Raw genomic sequence first — 12670 nt, 5'->3', positions numbered from 1 at the left:
GTAGACATTTTTTGGACAATAATTTTCAATCTTTAAACTCTTTAGTTAGTTAAGGCTCAGACCGAAATAGGGGAGGGACAAGGATGTAGAAAACAGTTGTCTTGGCCTTACAGAAGGTACAATTCCGGCATTCGCCTGGTGGGTCTGAACAGATGCAGGACTTAGGATGGGCTGCGGGAGTTCGTGGCTATATGCTCGACCTACTGAATTCCGCGTGGCAGACACTGTCCGCCTTATGCAGAGTCATTCTGACGCGTGATTAGTGTCATACTAAAGAGAATGACTAACATATGTTTCCTGCAGTAGTGAAGTCTTTAGTATTGCGCTAATCGTACGCCAAAACGACTCTGTATAAGGCCTAGTATCTCTACTTCCAGTTTTTTTAAAAAAAAAAACAATAATAACGGTGTGTACTGTGTAGTCGATGAAGTTCAAAACAGCTTTATTTTCTCTCCCTCCAAGAATGCACATGAATGCATAGAAATAAAAGAAGGTTCAAACAACACAGACTAACAGATATACTCCATCTTTCGTTAATATCATAAAATACACAATAAATATGTAAAGTAAAACAAGGCTAAAATAGGCTATTGCAAACATTTTCATCTTTGAAGGGTTTATTACAAAAAAGCAAGAGACAAAAAATATAAATCATTTATATTTTCTCTCGTATATTCTTAATTTGTGCACACTTGATTTTTTGACGTGATCTCTACGTATATGCAACAGCAAAGATCTATGTTACTAAAAGAATAGGGAAATCCGACAGCATAATTGTTTGATCATACCTTACACAGAAATCTTTGAAATTGAAACTTAAGTTGAAAAAAATAATAAAACAATTATAAATTGGATAAAGAAGTAAATAGCAATTAACAAAACTTCATCATGATCCACAGAAACAACAATGTATTTTAAACTATGAAGGGCTGATCACATGGTACGAACAAGCTTACAATAAACTTTTATTCCTGCACTTTAATGGAGGAATGGTGACAGCAATTACGGCTAATTTGTGAATTTCATGAAAAGCAATTTTGAAAGGATCCATTACTTCAGTAAACTGAGAAACGGAGGTAATTTTGTATTGCTTTTCCTCCTCACAACGTTTCAAAACTTTCGGAAGAAGTTCCATTTCCACCTCTATCGACATCACATCCATAATGACGTACAGCACAAGTGGTTCATTTTTTTCAAATGAGAGGGAATGTTCACTTTTAGGGTGAAGACGGCTTATTCCAGTGTAAATTGGCGTTCAGCTGTATCTGGAATTAATTTGTAAATAAAATCATTGTTCATTGCAGAGTTAAACAGGGTCCTAGAACCTACTACATTACAATCAATAGTAATACCTATTGCTTTTGAAGTACAGGATGTCACCTTCATTATCCTACTTCTGTTGGGGTGGGCGGATGGGTGGGCAAGGCCATTCATTGGGTGGGCGGTTGCCCACCCCCGCCCACCCTTAGTGCCGTCCCTGGCTTCTAGTGCACAATCGCTTAGAAAAAGAAGCAACAAATGCATCCAATGTCCGAGATGAATTTAGAACACCTAAATGGCGAATACCTAGCACGTCTTGTGCTCTTACGGATCTGAAACAATATGTACCTAAAGGTCGTACCTAGAACATGATAGATATATATCCCAAGTGACGACACAAAAACAAATGACTATTACAGTGCGAAACTGGGCTAAGTATGTAAATGCTATATTTATGGTACATAGTTGCAAGTACCTAAAACTGTAGGTAGTTGAAATACATACTTAGCACCTGAATATCATGTACCAAGTGTCGGGTACCCAAAAAGTAGCTGGGAGAACTAAATGGCACGTGCCTAGCACATCTTATGCTGTTAGGGATATTATAATGTCTTCATTATTATGACTTATTTCTTCTTCGTTTATTTTGGATACTTTTTGTTATAAATAAAATAAACCTTAAATTCTATCTATTACTGCAGGTAGCCATTTCTCTTCTTTGTTATGACGTGTTCTATACATATTATCATTTCTTCGTTTGTTTTCTATACTTTTTATTTGTTCATGATTATAGATAAAATAAATTTTAAGTTATGTTTTTCATTTTTTTTCATTTCAGAGAATAAAAGATCGTCAGCGTGTGTATGCGCAGACAAACTCCATGGCCCATGAACCCAAAGGTTCAATGCCGCGACCACAAAAGCTCTCCACTGACTTCTATCCTTAGCTAACTGCATCCAGTTTCTACTTTGTATTCCAATCTCTGTGAGATCCATCTTAATATTGTCCTCCCATCTGCGCCTAGGTCTTCCTAATGGCCGTTTTCCGATTGTCTTCCAGTCAAGATTTTGAAAGCGTTTCTACTTTCTTCCATTCTAGCTACATGACCTGCCCACCTAAGCCTCCTAGACTTGACGACCCTAACAATGTTTCGTAAACCGTATAAATTATGTAGTTCCTCGTTATGAAGTTCCGCCATTCCCCATTCCCGTTCCTCTTGGGTCCGAATATTCTTCTCAGGATCTTGTTCTCAAATACTTTCAGTCTATGTTCTTCCCTCAGAGTAAGCGACCATGTTTCGCAACCATACAGAACAACAGGCATGATTATTATTTTATATATTTTAAACTTCAAATTCCTCGACAGAATTCGCGACGACAAGAGATTTTGAACCGAATAGTATCACGAATTCCCTGCTTTTAGTCGACATTTAATTTCTTCGTGAATTTGATTTTTGTCTGTTAATATTGATCCTAAATATTTGAAAGTATCCCCTTTATCGAAAGTATTATTTAATATTTTAACGCATCCATAATTTGCCGTACTACGGTCCCGACGTAAATTATCGGAATTACTTAATTTTAAGCAGTGTTGTTAACTTTAAGAGTTTTTACCATATCTCCAGAACGGTTTGAGATATGAAACTGATATAAAACATTGACTACTAAAAACCGATCAAGAAATACGACAACTGTCGACCAAATCAGCGATTAGCAAAACAGAAACTACCAATAAAAAAAGTGTTGAAATTAGAGGTAATTTAATTTCGCAGCTATGTTCCCTCGAATAGTTGTAATGTTCCCTACAAATGACTTGCGGTAATCAAGTAATAATTATGAATTGCCTATCATTATAGAATATTTGTTACTGAAATTCGCCAATTGTTTATTGCACCTAATATGGAAGATTGACACTAATATTGAACATCAGCAAGCCAGTTTCATTTCACAGTGTGAAACTATGGTAAACTTCCAAACTATACGAATGCGGTTTTCAGACTTAGAATTAGTATATCTATAATATTTTGCATTGTGCAAGCTTAGCTTTTAACAAACTTAAATCTGAGTTAAATTACTCGCTGAGCAAAACAATGCGTTTATTGTATATATATATATATATATATATATATATATATATATATATATATATATATATATATATATATATATTAACGTGTAACAGTTTCACCAACTATCCATTTTGGCTTCATCAAACACTATGAATACACAGATAGTGACAGATTTAATATGAGAGACAGCGAAAAAATCCCTGATTCACGATTGGCTATAATAGGCTGCTACAGTCAATTCTCTTTCACCAGAAACCGAAATACAAAATAGGAACAAAAATCGATAATTCCTTTTTCCCCTGTCTATACTATATATCGTACATTTATATCTTATAACTAGGCCTAATCTAATTTACAAAATAATCTTACAAATAACACTACAATATGAGTACTAAATAAATAAATAAATAATATAAATAATACCACTACACAATAGGAAATAAATAAATAGCAAATTTATAAAAATAAACCTGTACAATTAACTTATTTAATCTATAAGGCTCCTTAAGGCCATATCTAATGTTTTCAGCTGAGATCATCAATCCCTATATAATAACATGGTGAACTTCTTTCCAAAATATTGTGAAAACTATTTGTCTTATGCAGTTCAAAATTTCTCGAGATGTTGACCTACTCCAATACTATATGTTAACTTTTTTATTTTTAATCTATCTCTTATAGTTCTTTAATGCTACTTTTTACAAGGAAATATGGCAGCATTGGAAAGCATCTAAGCAGGGTTTCTTTTCCTGTCCGTGGAGGTGCAGATACCTGATCCATTCACACCATTGTTCCTCAGTGATCTTTAAAAAGTTGGTAGGAAAGGGAAACAAGTTACGAAATGAGATGAGATCGTTTATCTAAAAATGCGGAGAATGCATATACACTATTCGAAGTTATGTTAGGTAACAAACTGATCATATGGTTCGGAAGAAGAAAGGGTTGCAGAGGCAAGACTAGCTGCTGTCAGAAATGAGACAATCTTATCTACCTACACATCTTTTTACTTATATTTTGTAACAAGCCTTCTTGTCAAACAGGGTGAGCTTTCCCTATTTTCCTATTTCAACCATTTTTGATCCTAAATCTTGATTCTTGTGCGGTGAAGAAAGGAGACACGTCTGAGGAAACGCAAAACTAAAAGCATTATCATCAATATTTTGATTTCCAAAATAATGAATGTAACTTAAAAAAAACTTTAAAAGAAATATCTTTGAAGAAGAAAAAAATTATGCGTATCATAACAGTAATAGGCCTATACAAAATAAATAAATAAATTTCTGAGGGTCTAGATCATTTGGATCCGATATTGGTATTCCAAGGATAAGCAAGTGAAATATTTTTCACTTGGTGTGTGTGTTTGTGTGTGTATTGTGTTATATAATATATTTTGACTCAGTTTCCTGATCAACATTACGTTACATCTTAGAAATCTATCATACTACTTATTGGATCAAGATCCGGACGTCGACATACATAAATTATATCCACACTTAGCTCATGTAATAATAAATATGTTAGCATGGGGCCAATTTAGATTGCAATCTCATAACAAACTTAACCATTTAATTTTAGGTAGAGCAATAATTTGTTAAGATGGATAGTTTTGATTGGATAAATAAAATTAGAGATATCAGATTAGATAATTACCCAAAACTAGTGCTGTGGCCTTATGATAAAATCAATAATAACTGTCATATTAAATTAGAAGTTAGATTTTGATGTGATTGAAATTGGTAATAAAGTCGAATAATAGAAGTGTGTTATCAATTCGTAACCAGCATGTACTCACCATATTTTGATCGGAAAAGAATTAAGAGGACGAACCTTCTTCTGTGATCGTCACTTCAAAACTCTCTCGAGTTCACTACTCTTTTTGTCCACCTACCTTTTCTTCCTAGTTTTTGGTAGCGTCATTTCTTCCGCTTAAAATTTCATTACAAGAATTTCCTCATGACTCGAAGTAGAAAGCTTTTGTTATTGAATTGACACACTGCTGCATAACATAAGTTATATTTCCTATTAAAAAGGAAGGTTTTATTCACACATAGTTTTGAATTGTTACGAGACTTCCTTAATTGCTCTACACATGTGAATGACCTAACAGCACCAGATTGTAAAATTTTCATTGTAAAATATGAAAATTTACAACATATTAATATCAAGATTAATAAAATATTATTTACCCTTTATCAATTAACTTCAGTCATATTCCAATACAATTACGTCACTTTTGAACTAAGAGATGTTTATCCTTGTTTCTCCTATGTAGTTCATAACACTTCATAATTTTATGGAAAAATATCTGGCAACGTGTATCACTTCTACTCTCCTGATTCATTTAAAGAACCAATTACCGATATGTCGCAAACTAGAATTATTATTTTCGGCTGAGGAATATTATCAAATTCTCAATCAAATTTGACCAATACATGAACCTTGTCGCAAATTGGAATGATCACAAATCGCACTGATTCAATAAAAATATATCCACAGAAAACTATATTAGTCCATATATCCACATTTTTGCATAGGCCTACTTCTATTTTGTAGTTGACCATCCATCACAACAGAGTTAGTACTTGATCTGATGATGATTTGCGGGTGAAACATCTCAACCAAAATCTCGTGGCTTACAATCTCGCCTGGCGAAAACCTGGATAACGTGTAAATTATGTAACTGAGGTTCAGCACTGAAAAGTTTGTTCCATTACCATGATATTATTCTATGTGAACAATGCAATAATCATAAGTATTTAGTAATTTTATGAAGGGTAATTTACATTTATGCACTAATAATGATAACAAATACATTTTGGTTAGTGACGCATTTAGGAGGCTATCAAGCTCTCCCCGAAATAATTTCATTATTATTATTATTTTCATATTATACGCACAACACAAATGCTTCTTACTGGTTCTCAAGCCTCCCCCTCCGAAACAAGATCCTAAATACGTCACTGGTTATCATAACTTTTGAATCTATATTATAAGTACATCTCTACAAGCGCTTTGGCAGTTTATACTGCAAAATATTTCACCATGGCGTAAGAAAAACAAAAACTGGATATTGGTCGATATTCGTGATGCATTTAAATTTTAGCAATTCGAAACGTATGTATTTTTTTAAATTTCTATTCACATAATGATTGGATAAACTTCTAGTTTACGCTCATACCTACCGTTGCTAACGCACCTGCTCCGTACAGACGTACCCCCTCGCAAGTTCACCAGTTCATCCTATTCTGAACGTAGTGTTGTCCACGAGACCAGAAATTTCTCGTCTTTATTATAATCTCGAAAACCACAAGAGAAGTACCTTTTTAAATTCGAGACGAGGCATGAAATACAACAATTATCGTCTCGTTTTCGAGACGAGAAATTTTTCGAGTACAGTGGTCAGCACCAATTCATCCAAATTTTGATCTCAAGTACTGTTTCAGTGTTATATGATTCATATGTAAAAAAAAAAAAAACAAAAAAAAACCTACAAATTTAGAAAATGATGGTACTGTACCAAAGCAATGAAGAGCATTTATCTACGTTTAAAATATGCAAGTCGTTACACAATTTAGTCCAATAATAAGTGTGGTTTAAATGTTGTTCTATCACATTATTCGTGAACCAATCGTGACGCGGAACGGTTGTGATAACTTTCAGATGAAATTAAGGGAAAAATTAGGGCATAATTTTTTAAAAACAAATTTCCAAAACAGAAAATAAAATTTTGAGACAAGAGCGAAAGAAGTCTTCGAGGATAGGGACGAGACGAGACCTATTAAATTTAGGAGACGAGACGAGAAAACCTTACTTCTCGTCTCTCTCGTCTCATAGGGAACACTATTTGAACGAAATAGATTCTTGCTTGTACTGACTACCTGGCAGATATTGATGCAATATTTTTTGGCATGAATAATCAATTTTATGGCATATCAATCTGCAAGCGTCTCATCAATCTGTACGTTATTATTGGGGCATTAGCCAAGAGCAGAACGCTGTAGAATGCATTAGGTTATTATTGAAAAATGAAATGAAATCTTTGTGTTTTACGTCCTACGATTATGCCGGCTAGGCTAAAGGAGACGGTGATGATGAGAATGAATGTAATGGTGGAATGAGGGAAGTGGGAGAAAATGAGAAAACCCACGAACATGATGTTTATCCACGACAAAGCCCACTTGGTGCGATCTGGGATCGAACCGGGAAGCACACACACACAACAGAGGTGAGCACTCTACTACTGAGCCACCGCGGTGTCCGTTATTCTTTAGGGCATAATAAGTTATGTAAAAGAATTCTTGAAATTCTCATATTTTTAATCTGCACGAAAATAGATTTGATAAATACTATTTCTTCTACCTGAGTTTATTCAACTTCCAAATTATTCTATGCAGAAATATCTGAAGTCTAATAGAACGGCTATGTTTGTCTCTCAGTTAACAGGTATCACACCAAAAGCGGCAAGAGATATGTAGAAGGGTTTTCTGGAATCGATTTAGCGTCCTATTAATATCGCAGCAGAAGGTTTCTACTTAGTTGCCACGGCCAAGCGCGTTAGGAAATTAGACGTACTAGAGACAAGACCAGAAGGTAGACGAGAAGGAGAACCAGTAACAGTAGCAAATAGTAGGTGTTGATAGTATTCAGTATCTTAATTTTCTCGAACTATTGGGATACGAACAGCAGAGAGAATGACAGAAATAATAAAATCTTCTGCTCTCTTCTTTTACTCTATATTAAACAAGACCTCTCTATATTATTTGATAATAATAATAATACCAAATTATTTAATGGATGCTATGCATTTGTTTTGTCGCCATAATCGATGGAAATTAATTACTTAGTGTATGAAGACTTCTTTCGTTCAACACGAGTGTAAAGTTTTACTGCAGTGCATGCTATTTGTAAGCAAGCATCTCTTATTTTAGTATGACTTTCAATATTGAAGCAAATCAGAATGCAGACTAATTTTTTTTTTGTTCTTTGTCGAAAACAAAGAAGACAACCAGATAAGGGACAGAGGATAAAAGGAACGTTCAGATGCTGAGGTCAATGCATGCATCTTACAGATTTCGATAAATTAGATCTTGCTGTACTACAAACAAAAAGGAGCCTGAAGATTTTTGCTCGGAACGCAGACTATTGCAACATATGATATTCTGCAGTTGGTGACTTTGTTGTCAAGATATGTTTCGGTAGTAGTTTAACTTGCGGCCACTATTAATTCACCGTTTGTCACCGTATCACTCTGTGTGGGGGGGGCCGCTAGGGGGGCAAGATTTTGAGCAAAGGGGCTTGCTCCCTCAGGCTCACCCTTGGCTCCGCCACTGGCGCATCATCTACCTGTAGGGTTTCCATAAACCCTTTTCGCACACTGAACACATTCACCAGTAACATTCTTCAGGAAATATTCGCGAGATTGAGTATGTCAATGCGAATCACTACTGTGTCGTTGTTTTACACTGATACTCTGCACCGATGAGCACATGATGGCCGTTTCAGTTTCCCAATTTTCTGTAGCGTAATATGTTCCAAAATTGTGTTTCATATTACTGATGATCAGTTTAGACAAACACTGTCCAAACATAAACAATGTGCTGGACGAAACAGCTTTCCAGGAACATTCTTGTCTTTGTCATTAGTATATGGAAGACCAACATTACGTTTACTTTTCTTTACATTCTTGTTCCAAGCTGCTGGATTTTTGCCGAATCTGTCTCCTTTTTCTTTCATTTATTTGCATTGTGGACATGGATTGCAAGTTGTCCTCTGCGCTGTTGCTGCAACCTGCAAAAGTGAAATAGGATTTGTTGCACAAACCATATCGTTTGGATTTTATCAAAGAACAAAACAATACCGTGAATTCACCTAGTGGACTAGGAGTAGCGTGTCTGCCTGCCAAGCAGGACTCGATAAGCCGTGCGTGGGAACGAACCCTGCTACGATCGGCCATCCTGACCGAAGTGTTCCCTGAGTTTCTTCAGTCCTATCAGGAAAATGTTGGGCCTTCTATAAGGCCAGGACCAGTGGTGCTATTCATCAGGATCGCACCTGTTCGCTAGAACCCATTTTTGGAAATCGAAAATAAACCACGCGCATAAGATTTCTATATGTTTTGTATTTCTATTAGCATAGCAAGCGTATATATTGCAAATTTCAGCTGGAAAGGAAAACTTGTAAAATACAAATTTTCCACAGCCAAAAACAATTAAGCTATTTAAAGAACATTACTTTGCTCTTTACTAGAAGAGTAATGGAGGGTGGAGGGAACGGTAAATTTTAAGTGTCTTTGCTCTTAGAAATTCTTACAGCTACAGGACTAAACATACGATCTGTCAGAACAGGCTATAGGGGTTTATTTCTTAATCCCAAATGCTCTGGTATCAATAATTAGATCTGGGATTATACAAGTGAAGTGGTAAGTGTTATTTATACATATTTGACAAACATACAGACTATTATCATCCATTGCTATTTGTCGATCCCTTGCTAGATGAAGGTCTTTCCAATATTTTTTTGGCAACCCTTTATCTTGAACAGTTCGTTTCTAAGATATTCGAAGTACTACATAATTTCGTCATACCAGCTTCTATTAGTATGCTGTATATGTCGCTACATGTCACAAGGGGAATTATATATATATATATTACCTATCCGTCGTAATAGTGTATTTTTCTGGACGTACGAAACGGTATGACATACCGGAATCTTTTTAATGTGATTTGAATATTCCCTCTTCTGTCTTAAGAAGCGGTTGACGATCGACTTCGAAAATATCAAACAGTAAATATGTAAAGTATCTATTGCAGCTTTCCTGGCGACGTATTGTGAACAGGTCTTCTCGGGCTAGCAGCCAGGTAAATACTGTTACGTATATCTTGCGACGTTTCGAGGGCTGACATCGTCTTCATCTTCAAGCGAATATGATAGAGCAATAGAGTGTATGCAATATATACTACTTGTATGTGTGAGTGGGCTCTTCTGATTGGTGGTTGAAATGGCGGCTTCTAATTGATGCTTGAAATGGTGGGATATGATTGGTGTCCATGTTTGACTCAGTTGGAATCCTGTGTGTCTGTTAAAGTTCGTTTTTTCTTGTGCGATTGCAACAGCTTCTTTTCTTTTTCTGTCCCAAACTCTTGAGCATTTTGCTATTATTTTGGTATCTTGGAATAAAACATTATGCTTCTGTTTGATGCTATGTTCATCTAATCCGGATTTTTCTGTTTGGTTTAGTCTGATGTAACTGTTGTGTTCTTTGCATCTGGCTGCAATAGTTCGTCCTGTTTGTCGAATATATCACTTACCACATTCACATGGAATGCGGTAAACTCCAGGAGTTCGGAGACCCAGAACGTCTTTGGTTGGCCGTAGTAAGTATTTTTTATTTTCGCTGGAGGTTTGTGTACTGTCCTAATGTTGTACCTGGCAAATAGTCTGCTGAGCTTTCCAGAAGTGTTGCCGATGTATGGGAGGCAGATTGTGTTCTTCTGTTCTTCATTCATAACTTCATCTGTACTTTTGTTCTTGTTGTCAGTGTCCTTCGTTCTGGTCCTTTTCAGGACCATATTTATATCTCTCATAGAGTATCCATTCTGGAGCATGCTGGTGCGAAGTTTATTAAGTTCCTCTGTTAAACAATCCTTGTCTGAGATAGAGAATACTCTATGTGCTAAGGTGTTGAGAACTCCAATCCGTTGAGCTTTGTGATGGAAACTGTTTGCGTTCAGATATAAATCTGTATGTGTTGGGTTCCTGTATACTGTATGGCCTAAGCTGCCATCCGGTCTTCTGTATACCATGATGTCCAAAAATGGTAGACGGCCTTCTTTAACTTCCATCGTGAATTTAATATTCGGATGCTGGTTGTTGAGATGCTGCAGGAATTCCTGTAAGAAGTTGCGTCCATGTGGCCAAATGGTGAAGATATCATCAACGTATCTGTAGAAATATATGGGTGCATGTGGTGCTTTCTTCAGTACTTCATGTTCAAAGTGATCCATGTAAAAATTGGCTGATGTTCTACCGCTGAGCTTTGGCCATTCGGTGTGGGTATGAAGTGCTTTATTTATTTTAATTCACGTCAAATTATAAAATAAAAAATAAAAAAAAACTAGTGAAGATACACAAACGAAAGAAGGAAAAAGGCCACATATACTTCTTTTGCTGTAAGGAGTTCCCATTGAAATGTCTGTTCTGATATTGTTTGATATTAGGGGAAGAAAAACATTTCCTCCTTTTGCTTCAAAGAGTGTTCACTTCGTCATTTTAATGAAGTAAAGGCAAATTCATTACTCAGTTTTAGAGGTCAATGGTAAAAGTAACCAAAATTAATTGAACTACGGCTAGATCAAAACAAGAGGCTGCAATCGGGGCAGTTGCCCCGGGCGCCAGCAAACTAATTTGTGTGTTTATTGGTGTAGATGCCCTGAGTGTCAAACGTCTAGTTTCGTCACTGATTAGGCTAACATATTTTCAGAGTGTGTAATCGGGACATTTTTCTGAAATATTAAGAATACATGTTAATTATTGGAAGTCTACTTTAAAGTGAATCTTAAGCTCGAAGAGCAAGGCTTAAAATTTAAAGTGGACTGGGACGGCAAATCAGTGTTCTGTTAGAGTTCAGTTCCTGTTTCTGTGCGATGTTTGTCTCTTAAGAAGAATTGTCCTTATCCATCACTTTTTACTTTATTATTATTATTAATACAGTTTATATACCAAACAACTATTTATATTATGTGGTATGAAACCAAATCTGGAACTTGTGATATTTATTTACTTCCATCATTCCATCCGGCAAGTTAGTGTAATTTGGACAAGAGAAAATGTTTTCGGGATGGTAAATTTTGAGATGACTGCTGGCATGCTATAACTTTGAGGTTCGCCTTATCTCAAGTAGATGCAGACATGTCGGAAGGTTTGATTCTTGTAAATTCACTAGTTCAAACGCTGTCAAAAATGAGATCTGGAGAATATGACTCTCAACGAACAACATTCGAACAAATTTATCAAGAATGTTGGGAGATATGCAAAGAAAATCCCATAGCCGCAAAGAGCTAGACTATATGGGTTCTTCGTTGAAAGGAACAAGATATTCGCCATCGAAATATCACAAATTCATTTTGGATGAATCTCTTCCTTCATTGAAGGCGGAAAAAGAGACATTTTTCTGCCTATTATTGATAAGACAGTCACTAAGATGGAAAACTGCTTTGTATCATGTAGCAAAATCATTGGATCAATCACCGCTCTACATCCAAAAAGTGAAAACTTTTGTAAATTACAACATTGTAGAGCTTATGGCCCAGCATTATGGAAGTAATGTAAACTCAAAATCCTCCT

At 35.7% G+C, this 12670-nt stretch overlaps 1 protein-coding gene across 1 annotated transcript; it reads right to left on the bottom strand.

The window, feature by feature from the left end:
• Window positions 1–9061: 9061 nt before the first annotated feature.
• Window positions 9062–11331, bottom strand: LOC145661543 (uncharacterized). The gene is made up of 2 exons (XM_081726864.1): window positions 10636–11331; window positions 9062–9115 (listed from the first exon to the last, which is right to left on the bottom strand). The coding sequence occupies exons 1-2, from the start codon at window positions 11329–11331 to the stop codon at window positions 9062–9064; spliced, it is 750 nt and encodes a 249-aa protein (XP_081582990.1).
• Between the last annotated feature and the right edge of the window lie 1339 nt (window positions 11332–12670).

This window comes from Thermobia domestica, chromosome 10 (assembly GCF_964235325.1).
Source record: "Thermobia domestica chromosome 10, izTheDome1.hap1.1, whole genome shotgun sequence".
Lineage (NCBI taxonomy): Eukaryota > Metazoa > Arthropoda > Insecta > Zygentoma > Lepismatidae > Thermobia > Thermobia domestica.
This window is presented reverse-complemented; position numbering and strand designations above follow the sequence as displayed.

Excerpts from the sequence above, each read along its gene's own strand:
- LOC145661543 (XM_081726864.1), bottom strand. The coding sequence starts at position 11,331 with ATGGATCACTTTGAACATGAAGTACTGAAGAAAGCACCACATGCACCC. Across the intron at positions 9,116-10,635 it reads CCGCATTCCATGTGAATGTG|GTTGCAGCAACAGCGCAGAG; the intron begins GTAAGTGATATA and ends TCACTTTTGCAG.